Raw genomic sequence first — 21,863 nt, 5'->3', positions numbered from 1 at the left:
GTGTGTGTGTGTGTGTGTGTGTGTGTGTGTGTGTGTGTGTTTTACAACACCTGGGTAAAAAGGAGCTATTTGTTGCACATTTACACCTGCTCTCTTTTACCCAGCTCAAGGGTGGGGAACCCATGACCTTGAGGCCACATGGGGCCCTCTAGGTCCTCAAGTGCTGCCCTTTGACTGAATCCAAACTTCACAGAGGATTTGTTCTCTAAAACCTGGACCCAGTCAAAAGGCTGCTCCTGAGGACCTAGAGGGCCACACATGGCCTGGAGGCTGCAGATTCCCCACCCCTGACTCAACTCTTGCCTCTAGAGGCTCGTGACACCCAGTTTGGGGGGAACTATACCACTCTTTTGTTGTTTGATTTTCATGATGTGTGCTCCCCCACTTCCTTCAAAGGATTATGTGGCTAAAGATGAACACCTTTGAAATAATATTAGCACTAATGATGGTGATGATATTAATAATAGTGGTAATAATATACCCTCTATTTAATCAATACTTATTGAATCAAGTTGATTTGAATGAAAAATAATTGTGTTTAGGGAATACTGTGGCACTCCCATGAGCTAATTTAGCAGGATCCTAAGGGGTCACACCAAGCTATTCAGTCATAGAAACAGTATTTTGAAAGGGAGGTTTTGCTCCTGACCAAAAGCGAGCTTGACGCCCAACGTTTACAAGCATGAATACAAACACTGCGCTTAACCAACTATTTAATGAAATATACATCACGTTATATCTTGACACTGAACATTAAAAAGTGTGTACGAACCAAACAGCAACCAAAAACACACAATTGGATTCAATGTAATGCATCACTGCGCAAAGTTCTTATCGTACTTCTTCACAACTTTTTTACAACATCACAATGGGGTGATGGAATTCTGGAAGAGCTTGTCAGGGGAGACGGTGACAGGCATCTTTAAGGAGACATCTGGGGATCCCTTTTACACACATAGGTATCAGACCCCTAGTTGTTCACTTCACTGCTTTCTTGAGCTATCATTTTAGCCTTTCTAGCATAGCCATAATGCAATACAAGGTACACAACTCTGTAAAATGTGCGTATTTTCTTCCTCATGTACTGCATTAACCATTCTCTGCTGCCTTGTTTCACAAGGTGAAAAAAACCCAAACCCTTAAAAACTTTGCCTTGAACAGTGGGCAAATTCAAAGCCTGTAGCCACAAAATCCAAAATGTTTTCATTGTAGTCAAAAGTCCTCCATGTTGCTCTTTGCTATTTCAAAGGACTTTCAAGATTGGCTGAGATGTCTGGACCATAGAATCATAGATTTACATATGGAAGCAACCTTAGAAATCATCTAGTCCAACACCTTTACTTTATTTGAGGAAACTGAGACCTGGAGAGGTTGTGACTTGTCCAAGGTCCCAGGATATATTTATATACATGCCAGAACTTCTAGATCAAAATGAAAACCATTTTCCAAAGCAGTTGCCTTGTCCAACCCATTTCTGAAGTTTCTCCATGGGAATATACCATCCACACCAGAAAATCAATCCATCCTTGTAGGTGCAGGCAGGTTACAAATGAAGAATGTTGTATATTCTGATAGAGATGATCACTGTTTCAGCTTTGTCTTTTTCTTCTTAACAAAGGAGAATACTACCAGGGGAAGGATAGTATACAAATGAGTGAATGAAGAAGCATTGATTAAGTGTGTATTATGTACAATGCAGAGGGAACTAAGTGGCTTGGTGGATAGAGCATTAAGTCCAGAGTCAGAAGACCTCGGTTCAAATCTAGCCTCAGACATTCATTAGTTATGTGACCCTGAGTAAGTCATTTAACCTCTATTTGCCTTAATCCATGGGAGAAGGAAATGGCAAACCACCCCAGTATCTTTACCAAGAAAACCCCCACGGACAGTACTGGCATGATATGGTCTACCAGGTCATGAAGACTCGTACATGACTGAACAACAACATGAGCAACGTTCTTTAATTTGCATATCAGGAAATGTTATTTTAAAAAACAAAAGATGTCAATGATACTGTATTTTTAAAAAGTGAATTCTCGTTATTTATAGTCATATCACATGCTCCCTTTGGACAGAAACTAGTTTGTCTATATCTCTCTCCCTAGGCCTCTTTTGCTGTTACCAGCATGCATGTGCTAATAGCTCTTTGGTGTGGGCCCCTCACTGGAAGGTAATGCACATAAGCAGATACTGAAATCCTCTTCAATGATCCTGAAATTGTAGTAATCACCTCTGGAAAAAACTGAAGCTGGAAATTTGTCCTCCCAGAAATTGCTCTTTATCCCTTTCACACAGGATGTGATAAGATTCTAGGTTCATTATACAATAGCATGAGTTATTGGATTTAACCGCTCTACCCACTAAGAATGGCCACAGAATTTTGGGGTCATCCGGTTTCCTCGTGGCAAACTTATCCATGTCTGAGCTAAATGGCAGGAGTGTCTATCAAAGCACTGGCTTTCCCTGCACGTAGCAGGGGTGCAATAAACTCTATGGAAATTTGTAAAGTTGTAAGGATATGTGTGTAGGGTGAGGGAGTTAAGCCTGAGAGTTATCTGACTTACTCAAAATTCTGTTTTTCTTTTTCAACTTAATGGGTTGAACCCTTTGGGCCATACCTAAAGGGAGACATCTTTTTTGGTGGAATGGATTGTTTCAACCTTTAGGACCAAGATCTGTGAGCACTAAAGAATGGGACATTATCAGAAAATCCTGTATGTCTGACTCAGCTAAGAGACAAAGTAACAGGTCTACCCCATAAGGATCAGCACAATTACCACAGGCAAACTGGGTTGTACATTGCAGCCATACTCACATATGTAGACCCAGTTTGGGTCTGTGTCTTCATGGGCAAAGTAAAGTGAAGTGCTGGGTCCTTGTCTACTGAATCAGTGCTGGCAACTAGATGAAGTGAGGTAATCTCCAATCCCCCTTTTCTTCAAGAAAAGGAACTAGGGGCCAAATTCTATCTATTGTTTTCCTCCTTTGCTTGTGTAATCCACACATCTAAGAGACTGGTTTTTTTCATCTGCATTATATAAATAAGGGAAAAGTCATTGGCTCCAGAGAAGATAAGCTTTTGTTTGTTTGTTTTTTACAGAAAAAAAATATGTACACTGGAAAAATATTTTTTAAAAAAATGTATATATTGGATGAAATTACCACAATTTACTGAGAATGTGTTCAACGAGATGACAGCTTTTCTCTTTTATTTGATACACCTGTCAGACTTTAATCTTGTTCTCTTAAAGAGTCCTCAATTTCAGAACAACAAAAACATTACAGACAAACAAAGCCCACCTCTGCCTCCTTCTATGCTCACTGCCCCCGTACTAAGCCTCCAGTAACTCCACGTATAGCTTGACTGTTTCTCTGGGTTTAGGGACAAGCTAAAGAATATGAGAGAAAAGCAAGTCTTTGGGGATGGGCATCCTTAGCTTGCCATTGAAGAGCCACTCTCCCTGCTCATAAGCCGGGATCGGATCACTGAGCTACCGTGGCGGGAGAGTTGGTCACGGAATTCAGAAGTTGTGAAGTAGTAAAGGATTGGATCTAAGCAGCAACACAGACTTGCAAGGCACAAGGAGAAAGGGTGGAAATAGTTTGTGCTTTGAACAATGGGGCAGCTAGTGATCACCTTTTCCTTCACCAAGGTATAAAAAAGGAAGTTTATATGGTAGGGGGTGAAGCAGATGAAGAAGACCCCAGCACACATGAAGACCATCCGAAGAGCCTTCTGCTTCTCAGCTTCCCCTTCACAGGCTACACGTGGGTTCTGCAAAGATATCACTGTCTTCCAAGTGCACCAGGCAATGGTGACAACAGGAACCACGAAGCCAGACAGCTCAGCCAATATGATCATTGCCACTGAGGGTGCCACATTCATCTGTGTGTATCCCAGGTCAGCAAAGCAGGCATCTTGGGACTTGTTGGCCAGGACAGCACTTCTCACGATGGGAAACGGCAAGCAGGCAGTCCCAACAACAACCCAGATGGTGGCACTGATGGCCACATCATACCTACGCTTCCAGTTTCGGGCCTTGAAGGGCTTGAGAAGGAAGAAGCAACGCTGCAGACTGATACATGTCAGGAAGCAGATACTTGCATACATGTTGAGGTACTTCAGGTAGAAGCAGAGAAGGCACAGGAACCTTGGGAAGGGCCAGTGGTGGTTGATGTAGTAATAGATCCTCAGTGGCAGCGAGAGCACATGGGCAAGGTCAGCCACAGACAGATTGATCATGAAGATGATGGCCTTGTTCTTCTTGCTGATGAAGCGGCACAAGACCCAGAGGGCTGTACTGTTGGCCAGGAGGCCAGGGATGAAGACCACGATATATGTGACAGCATACAGGGAGTACTGGAATGCTACATTTGTTTCATTGCAGCTGTTGGTTGTATCACTTGTGCCGTTGCTGCCCATTTTGCCTGTTGATGTGTGTTCATTAAGGAGAGACTGGATGTGATTCCTGCAGAGACCAAAGAAATACAAGTGAAGGCATTCATTCAACCACCATTCAAGAAAAACTACTTAGGTGCCTACTGTGTGCACAGCTCTATTCTGGGCACTGGAGGAGATAGACAAGGCTCTTGTCTTCATGGACCTTATTGTTCAGTAGATGGATGTGACACATAAACAGACGACTGTATTATCTATTATATGATTCGTACAAAACAAAATGCTATGCAACAGTCAAATAAGAAGAGCCTAGCTGAGTAGGGAAATAAAGGAAGGCTTCATGTTGTTGAGTTGAGCTTTAAAGGGTAGATAGGAATTCAATAAGCATAGAATGGACACAAGGAACAGGTCAATCAAGCACATGGGAGTAGAAGAGTGCAAAACAAAGTCTTTAACCAACACTGAGCCCAACTCTGCTCTTGAAACTTATAAAACAATCATGCAGCGTATGAGAAAACTAAGGCCTTAAAGAGATCATGTGATTAACCCACGGTCAAACAGTTATCTGGTAGAATAGCTGGGATTTGAACCAGATCCCTCGGCTCCTGATCCAGTGCTTCTGAGACAGCTGTGTCACTCTATCCTCTTCTCAAGTTCAACAGGTCAGGTAAGTGACCCTGACAGAACTCCTTGCATCATCCCACCCCCAACTCTGGTTCTGAGGACCTACCAGGTATAATCATTTGCTGGGATAGAGTTGCTCCGGTATGTCCACAAACCTCTCCTCCAGTGCCTCAGTGTGGTGTAATGATGAGGTCATGCCACTGGAGCTCTGACAGACTCTACCAAATGGGAAAGGTCATGAACATGGAGTCAGAAGTAGATGGTACCTACTGTCTGATGAGCAGCTTAACCAAGTACAGAGAGGTTCATCATTAGCAGATCAGCCCTTGGTGATGAATTATTTAGCCATGAAACAAAGAAAAATATAGAATGGATCTCAATGCTGCATGTCCCCCTCCCACTTCCATAGCGATAATGGCAAGGTGGTGGAAAAAGGGACAGGGTATTAGGAATCACATAGATTTTGAATCATATATAAATATTAATCATTGTTGGTCCTCTAAGTATGAGAAAAACTGAGTCACAGCAATATTTCTGTTCTTGCTTTCAATGGAACCAGAAGATGCAAGGAAATTGCAGCTAAATGGATAGGTAACCCCCAGACGCACCTCACAGAGACAGTTGGCTCCCTCATGTGCAAGCAAGAGGTCCATCTCAAATATAATGAGTTGTAGTGTGTGCACCAGCATCTCTTGGAAAGGATGGAGAAATAAAGAAGACTTTTGGAGGATTGGACTAAACCTCCAAAGTAAAGCAACACTCCTCTCAATATTCAATGGCTTCAACATGAATCTGAATAGAAGAGCACAGTGACAAATAGGTTGGAAAATAACATTCAGGATTAGGGAATTAAAGAAACCAAAAGTTTGACGTCTGTACATCTCTAGTCCATGAATCTTTTTTTCAAAGACAGAGGTTTTAAAAAGAGCAAGTAAATAGCAACAATATCACAAAAACAATTAAAATAACTGTATTTTTCAAACAGGAAATAATTGGCTTCTGACATAGGAGCTATTTCTGAATCATGCTTGTGATGTAATTAAACCACTAACTGGTTAGAGCAAAGACCTATATTAACATTAATCTAAAAGAAAGGATACAGATGGGAAGATAATATTCTCAAAAATATATAATGCCTCCAACCTACTTAAAGAAACTTTTGACTGAAAAATGGGAAATGGATGAATAAAGACATTAACTTTCTCAGCATTTCTTAGAAAAGATTTGACTAATATGAAACAATTTCCACTATGAAGAGACCATAAGAGGCTAGAAAGCAACTTATCCAGCAAACATTTGATCTCCTTGAAAAACATAGTTTCCAAGGACAACACTGGTTTAGTCTGCAAACTCATTTGTAAAAATATTACAGAGGAAATGGGTCAAAGGTTACAAGCTGTATCAGATCTCAAAATAGAGTGAAGTGGTGGAGGGAAAGAGGGCCTGCAGAAAGCTTGGTGTTAAGACTCCGCTAAGTCAGATCACCCAATAACATGGAAGGATGACATCCCAATAATCATTTCCCAATAACAGTGGAAGGACAACAAATAGCTGGAAAATAGAAGTCGCTTGCCAGCATTTCTACAGCACTTATTGAATTAAGATGCCCTGAATCAATCCTCATCAACCTACTGAGCACCCATTTTACTACACGGGGAAATGAAAATAGTACTTAAGAAGATAAAACGGGGAAGAGTAGTTGCAACTGAACAAACACTCAAGAGAAATCTATGGGCAAGGTGACACATCTTCAGGGTAGTCAGGATCAATTTTAAAAATGCCTTAAAGAGGGAAGGATAACAAGAAAATGTAAAAAAAAAACCAGAGAGTTATTATTATCACAAAAAAAGTAATGGAAGAGAATTAGAAACTACCAACCCACACACTCATTTTCTCATCAGTATAAAATCTTTAGGGCAATGGTCTATGCACACACCAAGGGCATCTTTGATAGAAAAAATGAGAAACGAAGAAGCAGGAAGTAGTAGATAATATTCCACAGCAGACTGCGTTGTCATGATCGTGCAACTGACTAAATGGGGCAGAGAATATAAGCTGCTGTTATTGTTTATAACCATTTCACTCAGTAGAATACAACCCCAAAAGGATCCCCCAATGAGTTGTCTCCCGTACACTCCAGATAAGATTCTTTGATAGCTTCAACCACAGAAATAACTGTTTAATTATATTTTGGTTATGTTAAATGACATATAAAACAGGAACACATGCCACTGTCATGGAGGATGTCCTGAGCAGAGTTCAATTGAAAAGCTATGATGTGCAGCTGGAAGAGCAGCCCAGAGAGCTGGTCCATCAGTGTGTGTGTGTGTGTATGTGTTATGAAATAAAAGTGTGCATATGTGTGCATTTATATACACACAAATATACAGTATCCCAAAACTCTTAGTGCTGTTTTAAGCTTTATATTTGTTTAGACACATATGTACATATCTGTAAAGATGCTGAAAAGATAGTGCAGATGGACAACGAACAAGGAGGAGAGTAGGTTTAATAGCCCCTGGGAAATGGTGCAGTATTTTCAATATCCCAAAGCTCCTCCCGGATATCAAAGTTTCTCCATGTTCCTTGTCACTTTAGTTGACTCTGTTAAATGGCTGAGGGGGGCTACAGATTCTCCCAGAAAGGAAGTGAAATGACCTCTTATTGCATTTTAGATTCTGTTCCTAGGGGAGAAAAAAAAAGATTAAGCAGTACAAATGCACTCTCATCAAAAGATAAGAGAGCCAAATTTCTAAAAATAAGAGCCATTCCCCAATTGATAAATGGTCAAAGGATATAAACAGGCAGTTTTTAGAAGAAGAAATCAAGGCTAGCTGTAGTCACATAAAAAAATGCTCTAAGTCACTAATAATTAGAGAAATGCAAATTAAAACAACTCTAAGGTACTACCTCAACTTATTATATTGGCTAACGTGACAGAAAAGAGAGAGAACTGATAAACTCTGAGTGCAGATGGAAGCATACTTTTCCACTTTATTTTTCTTGTTTGTATGTGTGTATTTTCTTTTGAAACATATTTTGCAATATGGAAATATACTTCGCACGAATTCACATGTATAATCAATATCATCTTGCTCGCCTTCTCAAAGGGTAGAAGGGAGGGAAGAAGAGAATTTGGAAATCAAGATTTAAAAATATGAGTGTTGAAAAAAATTTAATGTAATTGGAAAATATTTAACAAAGCAAATAAAAAAATATTTTTAAAAAGGAGTGTAGGCATGATAGAGGAGCTCCTTATCCTTCTGATCATTCACTTCTCTCTCCTATATGGTCACTCCTTCCCACCTGATCCATCACCTGTGATAAGAGTTGAAGGAAACCATGTTGTTCACTTGGATCCCAGTTACCAGGCCCTATATACCAGGAGCCAAATCAACAGGATCACAGGTACTTGGGCTGCTATGTATAGCCACAGTTAGAGGGGGTCACTTTAATACCCCCCTCCACCAGTCTCACTCTAGGAATTCAGAGCTATAGGAGGGATAAGGAGCTGCTGCCCCTCCCCCCCGTAAGCTACACAGGGTTGCCACATCACAGTGTATCTATCCCTTCATGTCTTCTCTTCATCTCCAGTAGCTGCACTCAGAGGGCATAGAATGGCTGTGGGTGACTGAGAGAGTGGTAAGCAAGTTAGCCATCCACACCCATCCCCTGCCTGTCCATTTGACCCAGCCCTCGAAGCAGCAGCTTCCATCATGGACTCATCAAAATTATCTGGCAGATCTCACTATCTGTTCCTGCCTCACTGAGGTCAGATACTTTGGCATGTGACATTTAAGAAGTTCTGTGTTAAACAAACAACAAGATTCTTTCGTGCTAGAAAGCCACAGGACATAACCTGGAAATGATCTTAGAGAACACCTAACCCACCTTTCATTTTACAGATGAGGGAATAGGGACTCAGAAGTAAAATGACTTGCTCAAAGTAATCCCAAGCCTCTTGTCTTTTGAATGATTCTGGGTCACCCTTCATTGAACCACCATGACTGTTCAAGCTGAACACAATTTCAGTCCTCTTTTGCTGCGAACTATGAGGGGAAATAAGGGGTTCCCCCAACTCAGCCTTACCTGTCCCTGTTAAATGTGAAATCCTAGGGAAATTTGCAGAAAGATGGATTCTGAGAAGGGACAAGGTTAACTTGGGCTGGCTCTGTAGTTTGAGTCATTTCTGTGATTGAAGACATCATAATCCCGGGAAGCTAAGTAGTGCTGTGGAGGATAGAGTACCAGACCTGAAGTTACAAAGACTCACCTTCCTGTGTTCAAACCTGGCCTCAAACACTTACTAGTTGTGGTACCCTGGGCAAGTCACTTAACCCTGTTTGCCTCAGTTTCCTCATCTGTAAGATGATCTGGAGCAGGAAATGGCAAATCACTCCAGTATCTTTGCCAAGAAAACCCCCAAAATGGTCATAAAGAGCCAGACATGACTAAAACAACTGAAAAACAACGTACATAATAATCAGAGCTGTTTCAAGGCAAATTGAACGGCCTCTCCCCTCCCACCCACCCAAGGGAGGTGTTCAAATGGAGAATGAATGATTGCTTCTCAGGGACATTTGTATTTATTGCTCCCAACACTTGGAACACTATCTGGCACAGAGTAGACAGTAAATAACTGCTTGTTGATTGGCTGTGACTCCTGTTCATATGTGGGTCAAACTAGGTGTCTTCTGAAGGGAGGGCACTATTTGGCTGGAACAGCAGGTCTTGCCACTTTAAGTGCAAAGTTGACAACCAGCCTCTTCCCCACATCAACAATCACCTTTGCAGACATCCTTTCTTTCCCAGCTGGTCTAGGCTCCTAGTATACAGCCCAATAGCCTAAGAAAACAATGTAGGAGCCTCCTCACCTTCCCTCTCCAGCTAAGAAGTATCAGGATGGGAGAAGACAGAAACACCAAAACATAATCAGATCAGAAATCACGCGTGGCCAGACATTTTCAATAGGGAGAAATCATCACGTCCAAGTGCCATCAGCAAATACTCTTAGCTAAGTCTCCAGAACTCCTTAGGGTCTACTTCCAAAATGTATTCCAGCTTCCTGTTTTGGGGCTTGGACCATGGTCAGAAGCTTGCATTGTCTGGTCAGCAGCCAAATGGCTTCCTAGATATCTACAATGTTCATGGCCACCACTTTGTGGTGTCACTGTCAGAAGAGTTGCCCAGGGGAAGGGACCCAATATAAGCCCTGTTTCCTCCATGAAGCCTTCCCAGGTTTTTCTAGTCCACAGACCTCTTTACTCGTTAGGCCTTTGGGACAAGTTGCCTTGAAGTATGTTATATTGGGGTGTCAACCTCAAATAGAAACACTAAACTGTACTTAAGGAAATCTGCAGGTGGGATTAGAAAACCACATATTAATGTTACCTATGTTTTATTGTATTTTTATTTGTTTTGTTAGTATTTCCCAAATACATTTTATTTGGGTTCTGGCTACATTCCGGAGTGTTTTGTTATCTTACAGTGGAATCCCAGGATGAGATACTATAGACCAGGGAAGGGAAACCTGTGGCCTCGAGGCCACATGTGGCCTAGGTCCTTGGGTGCAGTCTTGACTGAGTCCACGTTTTACAGAACAAATCCTTTTCTTAAGGGGATTTGTTCTGTGAAGTCTGGATTCAAAGGGCTGCATTTGAGGACCTGGAGGACCACATGTAGCCTTGAGGCTGCAGGTATCCCAAGCATGCTACAGACCCATTGAGCTGGAAGGAACATAACTGGAAGATAACCCCCTTCAATTTACATAGGACACCAGGATACAGACAGGGAAAGTAACCTCCCTTTCAGCCAATCTACACGTATTCATTAAGAGCCTATGTCCCTAAGGTCACATACCTAATTAGTGACAGAGTCATTAGTAGAATCCAGATCTCTGGACTCCTATAAGACCAGCACTTTACACACAGTAGGTTGTTTAACAAGTATTTGTTGAGTGGATGAAAGAAAATGGCAGAGCTCTTCACCCAGGCCTTCTGACTCCATTTCTGGTACTATGTCCACTACCCTAGTCCTGGCCCTACATTAGGGTTTTGTTAAGTCACTTCTTTGATCTTCAGACTCCCAAACTGTAAAGCAGGAATAATAATTGCCATCCAATGGGAACGCAGGGTTGTTTTGAGGAGTTAATGAGATAACATCACGTGTTCTTCAAATCACTAAGATCTAAATAAATGATAGCCATGACTGTGGTATAGTGGGTGGAGGGTTCTCTTGGAATCAGGAAGGCCTGGGTTCAACTTCCCTCCTCAACACCCTGGTTTGGTGGTTCTGGGCCAATTGCTTAACCTCCCAGTGTCCCAGGAAGCTCCCTAAAGCTAGAAGTTCAAGCCAAGCTGCAGCAGGGGAGGGAGTTTCTATGCTAGGAGTTCATTCCTTACACTGTTGAAACCCAGGTGAGCACAAAAAAATAAATTAAACACGAGTATTGTGACAAACCTATCTCCTTGACTCAATTGTGACGTCCTTGAGGAGCATTATTTTGCTTTTATTTAGGGCTCCAACAGCATCTAACAAGGCTAACTAGATCTTGAGTGTTCAAAAGATATTTGCTGTGGTTAACCAGCTCCATGAAGTCTGAACTCATGACCTCAGCATCATCAGTGCTGTATTCTAACCCACTGAACTAAACAGAAGTAGCAGTCAGCCCATAGAAACAATGGGGGCCAAGACAAATGATAACCCATGCAAATGGCGGCCCTCCAAGTTTTGCATTTCAGTCCCTGATCCTGTGGTTAGAAACTACTGAGCCAGGGACTGAAAACAGAACTTTTGGTGAGTGCCTCCAATTACAGCGTTCTATTTCATTTAATAAATATTAAGTCCCTACTGTGCACCATGGCACGGTGTTAGGTAGAACAAAGACAAAAGGGGAAAAATGTCCCTGACCTAAAGGAACTTACATTCTAACTTTGAAGAAAGAAGCAAAGGTGCACAGAGCACAGGGCTTGGAAAGTCAAAAGCTCTGGGTTTGAGTCCTGTCACTACCACTTACTAGCTGTGTGACCTTGGTCAAGCCCCTTTCCCTCTCTGGGTCACAGAGTTCAACTATGTAAAATGAAGAGCTTGCAGTATAGGATCGCTGAGGTTCCTTCCAGCTCTGATCTTCTGTGATTCGATAAAATGACAACTTTGCCACTTCTTACTTGCAGACCCGAGGCTCAGGGTCAGCATCGAGGACAGTGGTAACAGTTCCTGTCTTCCCTCTCCCAAGAAAGGGGCTGAAACAATCATTATAATTCACCCTTACTTCTCTAATATTTAAAAGTCTGCAAGCAACAGCCCTGTGAGATAGGCAATATAAGTTTTATTATTACCTTCACCATTTTATAAGTATGGTAACTGAGGTTCAGAGATTTAAGAAACTTGCCATGGTCACATGAAGGGATGTGCTGGTAAATATTTAGCAAGGGAGGGGGAAGGGAGGAATACATGTGGGACACACTTTAAAGTTCAATCTACATTACTAACATTTTTCCATTGCTTTCTTAAGTCTACAATCAATGAAACAATTTCTGACGTTTAAGTGCTTTTACTGAAAATTTAACAATCAACTCTTGTTAGGTTAGAACTGCCTCCAGCACACCCCTGGCTCACGTGGCTGTTTGAGACGTTGTTGAATCTAAGCTGCAAGACTCCAAGTGCAGCATTTGAGCCATACTCTGCCTTTAGCCTCAGAAGGGACCAATCAGCAGGCTCTTCAGCATCTCTCTCCCTCTCTCCCTCTCCCTCTCTCCTTCCTCCTCTACCCTATGGCAGCTATTTGCACCTGAGCCCAGCTCTGGCAAGAAGGGAGTCACTCACACTTAATCAGCAGCCAGTGCTCAACCGGTAACTGCCTCTTTTCAAGCCTTGGGCCCCAGGAGGTGTTTTTGGCTACAGATAAGGTTTGATGGTCTGATGAGCTATGGACCAATCTGTACCTGCTCTGAGTGAATTGTTCTCCAAACCACAACAGACTAACTTTTTACTTATTCACATCAACATCCCAGAAATGTCCAGTCCCCTCTGGAAATCTGCAAACCCCTCATCTAACCACAAGGGCCTCAGTCAACTCCCATGCTGACAGTTATTAGACTCATCTAAATCCCATGCCTGTCCTTTAGAGACAGCTCTCCTAGCCTTCTCTGACCACCCCAGGCACCATAATCTGGCCTTCCTCCTCTCTGGCTCTTTCCTGTCCCCTCACTAGCCCAGGCTGGGAGAGTCTCTCCCCTGCCCATCAATGCCTGGACTGTAGTAGGAGCCAGCCTCCTAAGTGGGGCTCCTGCCTCCAGAGTCTCTTTTCTTTTACCTCTAACACATCGGCCTAAGCCTTCTTCCTAAAGTACCATTCTGACCATGTCCTTGGTTTCTTCTAAAACCTTCAGTGTGCTCTATTTTCACCTGAATAAAGTAGAAACTTGTGGAGGTATCATTCAAACCCCTCCACAAGCTGACTGACTCCCTTCTCTCTTTTCAGTCTGATCTCATCCTACTCCCCTTAATGTGTGCATCTGTGATCCCAAATGTCTATTTTCAACCTTTTCTCTCTGGAGAAGGCCTAAACTAGAGAGGTGGACAGGACAACTGTTACCCTTTAGGAGGCAGCATAGTACAATGGCAAGGACACAGGATCTGGAGTCAAAAGATGTGGGTTTAAAATCACACCTCTGCCACTTACTGTTTACTGGGTGATGCTGCAATCTGAACAGAGCACCAGACCTGAAGTCAGGAAGACTTCTCTTCCTGAGTTCAAATCTAGCCTCAGATATTTCCTAGCTGTGGGACCCTGGGCAAGTCACTTCACCCTGTTTGCCTCAGTTTCTTCATCCATCAAATGAGCTGGAGAAGGAAATGGTAAACCATTCCAGTATCTTTGCCAAGAAAACCCCAAATGGGAGCATGAAGAGTCAGACACGACTGGAAAATAACTGAACAACAAACCTGAACATCACTTGGTCTCAGCTTCCTCCTCTGTAAAATGAGAGGATTGAACTAGATAGTGTTTAAGGTCTAGATTTATGACCCCTCTAAGGCTATTAAAAGACTATTTAAAAACCTTTGATCAGCTCTCCCATTTCCTTCTACTGAAGTATCTCCCTTTCTTCAAGGTCTAGCCTAGGGGATATGCTTACCTACTGTCACCCCCACTAGCTCTATCCCCAGCTCTGAGACTAGAGCCTTGCTTCCTTCTGGGCTTAGATCAATGTTTGTTAAATGAATCGCATCACTCCCCTTCTCCTGTGAAAGTCCTTCAAACTTGCTTTCTGTTCTACTCTTGTCTCTTTAGTGCACGGCTGGTTCCTTGTGGTGGTGCTGCCTTCCCATCTGGACCATCTCAAGACTCTTTGGAGCAGTCAGCCTAAGGTCATACACAGGTGGCCCTCCTTGGTGAAGTCTTCCTCCCTTGATGGCTCCAGCCCTTCCCCTTCACTGGATTCTCCTTCCCCCTTTGCTGAGCTGAGCCAGACTTAGAGTCAGGGCCATGGGGCCCAACGCACCATTGTTTTCTAAGAGTTTCCTCTGTGTGTCTCTTTCCTCAACCAGCCTGTGAACTTGTAGAGAGAATAATGCCCAGGTCTTTGTCTTCCTCAACAGCCGTAGCACCCAGTGCTGGGAATAAGACAACGTTCAGGAAATACTTCCTCTTCCTCTCTTCCCCCACCCCCCAGGCCATTTCTGTAGGGGCTAGTGACTTCTCCCTTCTAGCTTGCTTCTCTATCAAATCAGCACAGTAATACCTGTGCTATTTTCCTCATTTTCCTTATGTTTTGTAAAGTGCAAAGCACTCTGGAAGGGTGTTATTATTCATCAGTACTATTATTAATAATGAATTGTAACTAATGATTAATTAAAAGAAACTCAAATGAATATATCAGACAAGAGAGTAACAGAGCTATGGTTGTTCATTCATTTCAATTGTGTCTGGCTTTCCGTGACCCCATTTAGGATTTTCTTGGCAAAGACACTGGAGTGGTTTGCCATTTCCTCTCCAGCTCATTTGACAGATGAGGAAACTGACAGAAACAGGGTGAAGTGACTTGCCTAGCATCACACAGCTAGGAAGTGTCTGAGGTCAAATTTGAACTCAGGTCTTCCTGACTCAAGATCTGGCACTCTATCCACAACCTAGTTGTCCATGATAAAGCCAGAAGGGATCTTTTTGGAGGAGGAAATTGAGGTTCAGAGAGGTGAAGCAGCTTGTCAAGGTTGTAAGTAGGTCAATTAATATTTGAGCTTAGAAAACCTTTTGCAATTTTGTAGTCTCAGGCCAAAGCTAGGAAGGATAACTGATCCAGAGCATACCAGAAAGGTTCAGGAACACTTGAGGGCTTTAAAGCTAAATGCTCCAACCTATGTAGGAATCCTGGTTTCACTACTTACTAGTTGTAAGTAAGGAGTAGGTAAAATCACCAGCCCTCTTCTGAGCTGGTTCTTAATTTCTCAAGTGAGGGGGTCAGCCTAGCTGCCCTTCAAGTGGCCTCTCATGATCCCATGATCTGTGGGCGCTTGAGGATTCAGTATCAGCTCTTGCATTCTAGGAAATCACCTACAGCTTATCTAAGGAAAGCAGAGGCTGAGCAAATTCTAAAATTGGACTTACAAAAGGCTGAGAGCCCAGTGTGTGTAATGGGAACGTGCCAATGGCCACATACAGAGGTATGATGGGAAGAGCATGGGTTTTGGAATTAGAATATCTGAGTCTGAATCAGAACTCTCACATGCTTACTCACTGGGGCTCCAGGCTAGAGGTTTCCCCTCTTGGAGTCTCACTTTCTTCCTTTGTCAAAGGGGAATAATGACACCTGGTTGGTGTGAGGACACACTGAAGTGGTAAAAAAATGGAATAATGACTATAGACTGGGTCTATAAGAATGCCTGTTTGACTATCTGGTAGCCTTGGCCTTCTGAAGAAGAACCAAACATACTGTGATATTAATGGATACTGGTGTGTCCATATGTTCTCTCTCTCTCTCTCTCTCTCTTCTCTCTCTCTCTCTCTCTCACACACACACACACACACACACACACACACACATACACACACAGTATTACAATTAGAAAGCAAACTTCTCAGGCACAGAAGAGAGTTTCTAAATCCAAGAGTTTGCTGGCACTAAAATCACTTTGGCAATTTTACGAAGGAATCACTAATTCTTTAGACATAGAGAGGCCTGGCATCACATTCTTTACAAGAAAAGGTCACTTGGCCTTAGAAAAGCAGAAAGGTAGGGGGTGTGGGCATCAAGTAGGCGGTAAGTCTAAGTCTCAGTAAAGGCTTCCGCGTTTGACTGATTAAATCTTAGCAATGTTTTCACCAAGAAGACAGGGCTCCAACTCTGATTCTGTGGTGTGACCAGAAGCAAGACACCTGTTCCCTTCTGAGCTCAGTCTCTTCATCTGTTCTGTGAGGGTTGTGGGTCCTGTACTAACCACCTCCTTGCCAAGGTTGCTGAGAGAGAAGCGATTTGTAAATAATGAATCATTAGAGAAACGAACACAGAACTCAAGTAGAAAAAAGACCTCTGGAGCCATCTAGCCCAACACACTCATTTTCTAGAGGAGGAAACTAAGCCCCCAGGAAGTGAAATAACTCCCCCGAGGTCTCTGAGGGTGGATTCGAACCTAAATCCTCAGACCTCAGAGCCAGTGCTCCTTTCACTATACCAGAATGACACGTAATCATAAATAATGGACCTATTCTAGGCTTAAGAGTAAGATTCATTTCATCTCCAAAGCTCTCTGAGTCCATGGTCAAGGGACCAACACTGGATGGCAGCTCAAACTGTAGGCAGGCTTTGGAAACAACTAGCCAGCAGGGGTCAGAGCTGTGCCAAGACTGGCAGAGACTGGGGAGGCTTGGGAGGGAGATCTGCCCCATGGATTCTGAGCTGGAAGGGGCCATCAAAATCATGGAGTCCAAGTCCTCATTTTACCGAGGGGGATCCTGAGGCGCAGGGAGGAGCATTGTGAACATCTGAACTCAAGACTTCTCACTCTTAGTGTAATGCTCCTCCCCATGGGAGGATACTCCAGAGAGGTTAAAACCCACTCACAAGCAGCCCCCCTCGCTTTCCTCCAGGTGCTTGGGGCTCCAGGTTCTCACCTAGAAATACATGTGCCCTCCCTGACAACTAAGTTCGTGCTGGTAATCAACGTAACTGGTCCCTATGCGGCACCATAACATGCGCCCCTGCTGATGCCTGAAATTGCACAGTTGGAGCTCCAGTCCTTTGGATTAAGCATAACCCTCTCCAGCGCATCCTCTTTGGAAATGCCAATGCCCTTCAAACAATTAAATCCTTGAGCAGTTGGTGAGGCTCATTGTACCGGCTTGCTTTTTTCTACTGTCTTTTGTGACAGGAAAGAGGTCGGTGGCCCAGAGAGCTGTGCCTGCCCGCCTTCCCCTCCTCCTCCCTTTCTGTGGAAGTGACAGCATTTACCAACTTCATCAGTTGGTGGTGGGGTGGCCCAGCAGGAGAATCTCTCCAACTTTCCCTACAGCAAGGGAGTTCTCATCCCCATTTTCTAAGATAAGGAAAGGGACCCTTAGGGTAGGTGTGTGACTGGTCTGTGGGCACGCAGTTAGTAAGGGATAGGGCCAAAGTTCAATTTTCCTCTCATGTTTGGCTGATGAAATCCTGCAAATGGGCTCTGGTGCCCAGTTGCCTAAGCACATGAATCCAAACCCGAAGAAGAAGACCTGAATTGTTGCTGTGGGCCATGAAAGAGCCCTGGGTGTGGCACCCAAAGAGCTAGCTTTGAAGCCCTTACTAAGAACCTGGGGGGGGGGGTCTTTTCTGGGCCTCAATTTCCTCAGTTGTAAAATAAGGAGACTGGATTAGAGGCCGGTTGGAGTTCCTCCTATCTCTAAATTCTCTGCTAGGACTGAAGTGTAGCAGTTGCAAACAGAAAGTCCTGCAAAACCATGGAACTCGGTCTGCTCATTGTACAGGGAGGAGAGTGAGGCCTAAGGAAGTTAAACAACTTAGCTAAGGGGAGTGACTTTGAGGCAGAGGGCCTGGGTTAGATGCCTGCCTCTCCCACTCTTGCCTCTGTGACCTTAGGGGAGTCCCTTTCCCTCTCTGGGTCCCAGTTACTGGACCAGATGGCTTCTGAGGCTCTATCCAGCTTCATGATCTTTCATTTTTCAAACTGCAGGAGGTCCCAATTACAGGCTAATTTGGACAAATCTTACGAGGCTGAACCATTTGTGTGTATGTGTGTGTATGTGTGTGTGTGTGTGATAAATGAACAGAAAAATAAATCCTTTTTAGCTTCACAACTGATTTTAACTGCCTGCTTGTACCTTCCATTCCAAGGAGTTACATGTCCAAGTTTAATTTTGAGCTTTCTCTACATCTAGCCAGAAGGAGCCACAGAGATCATTCCATTTAATTCCCTCATTTTACAGTGGAAGGACATTTAGGCGCAGAGAAGGAAAATGCCCATGCATCACTCAGGGTCACACAGGCCAAGAATGACAGGGCCAGGTCTATGTGACTCTACAGCCAGGGCTAGCTCTCTCCCACCCCAGCTGACTCTTCCCTAAGGTCAGAATCAACAGATGCTCAAAAGTGAAAAGGGGTGTAGCTTCTCGAAAGCACTTGTGCTTGAGTACAAAATGAGCTCCCTCATGTTTGGGGTGACCCCGTTGTTTCCATACTCAGTAGCTGTGACTCTGTTTTTTAATGAGATGGGTCCAAGAAATTCAGAGTGGAGAAAGGAGTGTTAAACCTCTCAACTATAATGCAAGTACCTCGGTCCTTTCCCAGCCCCCAAGCTTGCAAACCCGATTTCAGAACTTCTGAGTTCCTTTCTTTTGGGGTAGCTGATAGCTGTTTTTTCATTTGAAAAAAGAGAAATTACTTACAAAGTGTTTGCCTGTGGTCATGAGGCTGACATTCTGTTCTCACGGGGTGTAACTGGCTAAAAAAAGTCCAGTGTCCTTTAAAGGTTTGTGGGGTCTCTGCAGGCTTGAGCCTGATCATCACTTCTATTTCCTTAGCTTTAAAACTGACCGAGAGACTTCCTTGAAAAGAGCTCTGGGAGCAAAGGGATATAAGGATTCTCATCCCCACCCTCATTTTACAGAAAAGGACACTGAGGCTCAGAGAGAGAGAGAGTGACCTGCATGATAGCACACAGCTGCCTCCGATGGGGTCCGATCCCTTCCTTCTCTCCTGCTCCAATCCTTCAGGTCCCCTCCTCCTACCTATGCATATGGCACCAGGCATGGGTGAATGAACATCCCACCCAAATGGCCAGATCAGGCACACTGCCATCTCTCCTGGGCAATAACCAAGGTGGATAATGGAATGAATACTGGGCCAGAAGAGCAAGCCTCTAACTCCTAGCAGGATGGCACACAAGCTCTTCCCCCTTCTGACCCTCAGGGTCCTCATCTGAAATACAAATAAGATGAAATTGGACTAGGTCAGGGATTCTAAACTGGGGTTGGGAGCTTGTTTTCAAAAGCATTTTGATATGTGCTTTGTAATACTGCATATTTTGTTTTATGCTGACCTGCCAGAGTGGTCCATGGCACAAAAAAAAGGAGAAGAATCCTTGGTCCGGCTGAACCAAGTGATCTCTTGGGCCCTCTTTGACTCTAGCATTCTACAACCCAGGTTTCTACCCTGCCCCTGAGAAACTATGCTCTGCCACAGACTCATTTTATTCTGGGCCACCGGGCTAAATTCTAGCTGAGCATCTCTTGGGCCAAGAGCTGTGTTGTGATCCCTCCAAGGTAGCCAGAGAAATCTTGGAAGAAACTTCCCCTCAAATGCCTTCTTCTACCTGGAAGCCATGCAGCTTGACATTCGAGCCATCTACACTACTTGAATTGGGCAACATTCCCAAGTGAGCCCAAAAGGGAACTCCCTGGGGCCCAGAAAGGTGGAGCTGTGCTCCACTTGTCTGAACTGGAAATCTTTCTTTGTGTGTATTTCCCAGCTTGCTGCAAAGGCTGTCACCACGAATGCTTGCTACATCTCTAGCAACAACTCCTGCCATTCCCTGCCTCAATACGCTGGCTTCTCTTCATTAACAATCACACCAGGTTCCATATACTGAGAAGCTGAAACAACCAGGTAACAGAGATAGAGATTATGTCTGATGGGGATCTGGACAATGAAAAATAAATGTGACTTATACCTTCTAAAACCCTGTGACCAGATAGCTACTCCCAGAGGAAACACCAGAACCTGTTCTTGTTCTCTCCCAACTGGTCATGACTCTGACAGGCTGGGCACAGCTCACCCTCAGGGGGAAGCTCTTTTTGACTCACCCTATAAAGCTGCTGGCTAAGGCCCAGAGAAGTGCTACCATTCAAGGATTCGGAGCTCATTGAGAGTGAGAGGGGTAGCCAGAGCACCCCAAGAAACACCACAGCTGACCCTGGAGCTTGCTCATTCAACTCCATTTCCCCAAGAGCTTGGAGTCTGGGTTCCATCTCCAGCTGAAAACAGAAGGGGTCCCTAAATACAAAGCCAAGACTTTAGGATAGAGAGAACTAGAGTTCGCTTCCCATCCTGGGATTGGGGACAGCAGACAACCTCTAGAGCTTTTCCATTCTTCTACAAAGCACTTCTAGAACAACTTAACACCCTCCTTCCCACCACACCCCCCACCTGGTGATGTCTCTTGATAGACTTCCACATCGCAGAAACTTACAAGACAGACTTCATTTCTCCAAATCTCTAGCTAACCAGCCCTCAAATCTCCATGTTTTGGCACAAGGACTTTTTTGAAACACACAGATTCATTCTGAGCCAATCACCCCAAAATGTGGAAACTCTCCTTGCCCTCTGAGAGGTGGGAAAATCAAGTCGCTTCCCCTCTCTGGGTCTCATTTTCCCCATCTGTCAAATGGGACGGTTGAATTTGATGTTCTCTGTCCTTTTCAGCTGGGAAATATATGCTCCAAGGTCTGAGTGAGTGCTCAGAGCTGGGCTCCATCTGGACCCTTATGTGCCTCTGAAGTCAAAGGGCGGGAGGAGGCTACCTGTTGCTTGGTCTCCTGGGCCTGGCCAGCTCCTCCGTCTTTGTGCTCTTTGGCAGCTGCTGGAGCCTTTTCCTTACTCTGGTGGAAGAACTCGGCTACAGTAGAACCCTCGGGAAAGCTTTCAGATCCCTTCCTCCTCCCATGGCCAGCCTCCATGGCTAGGTTGTTGGGTGAGGTCAGGTCCTGGCTAAACCATACATGATGACACTTACCCTGAGGCTCACCCTGGACTGGCAGCTCGGTGACACAGCATGAAGCCTGGGGAGCAGCAGCAGGGCCCGGGTGACACAGAAGCTTGCTGATAAAATGCACAGTGTGCTGTTTGAAGAGGAAGTTAAATGTGCGTGGTGTCTCACCACAGAAACGAAGGTAGGTGCCCTAGATAGGTGATGTCATCAACCCTTATTTCTTCTTTGTTTCATTGGTGCAATAAAATTCAAAAGACCAGAGCTGTGCATCAGAAAACACGAAATCAGTGGCCCATCCTCTGTGAGGCTCTCCTTTGCACTCACCTGGCATTTTTCCCCACACAAAGTTCTCACAGGAGCCCCTTGGGAGTTGAATCAGTTTGGGAAGTTGGACAGCACCTTGGATATCAACTGGTCTTACCTCGTCATTTTTTAGGTGGGGAAACTGAGCCTCAGAAAAAGGACATGACCCAAGGTCACCCAGTGACTACATGGCAGAAGAAGGACTGCCACAGGGAACATGAGCAGGGATCCTGGTGCCACAAATCACAGGAGGGATCTGACAGCTCCCTCATGTCAGTCCTGTCATTTTAAAGAAGAAAGTGAGGTCCAGAGAAGGAAAGCAACTTGTCCACAGCTACCA

The 21,863-nt window shown here is 44.1% G+C and overlaps 1 protein-coding gene across 4 annotated transcripts; it reads right to left on the bottom strand.

The window, feature by feature from the left end:
• Positions 1–696: 696 nt before the first annotated feature.
• On the bottom strand, positions 697–21,351 carry LOC140516133 (putative P2Y purinoceptor 10). Of its 4 annotated transcripts, none has more exons than XM_072627108.1 (2): positions 21,245–21,351; positions 697–4,469 (listed from the first exon to the last, which is right to left on the bottom strand). In XM_072627108.1, the coding sequence occupies exon 2, from the start codon at positions 4,421–4,423 to the stop codon at positions 3,434–3,436; it is 990 nt and encodes a 329-aa protein (XP_072483209.1). In that variant the 5' UTR covers positions 4,424–4,469; positions 21,245–21,351; the 3' UTR covers positions 697–3,433. The 4 variants fall into 4 exon arrangements, with proteins under 4 accessions (XP_072483209.1, XP_072483213.1, XP_072483211.1 ...); XM_072627112.1 differs by lacking the exon at positions 21,245–21,351 and adding an exon at positions 21,033–21,238; XM_072627110.1 differs by lacking the exon at positions 21,245–21,351 and adding an exon at positions 5,130–9,527.
• Positions 21,352–21,863: the final 512 nt, after the last annotated feature.

Source organism: Notamacropus eugenii, chromosome X (genome assembly GCF_028372415.1).
Source record: "Notamacropus eugenii isolate mMacEug1 chromosome X, mMacEug1.pri_v2, whole genome shotgun sequence".
NCBI classification, from domain to species: domain Eukaryota; kingdom Metazoa; phylum Chordata; class Mammalia; order Diprotodontia; family Macropodidae; genus Notamacropus; species Notamacropus eugenii.
This window is presented reverse-complemented; position numbering and strand designations above follow the sequence as displayed.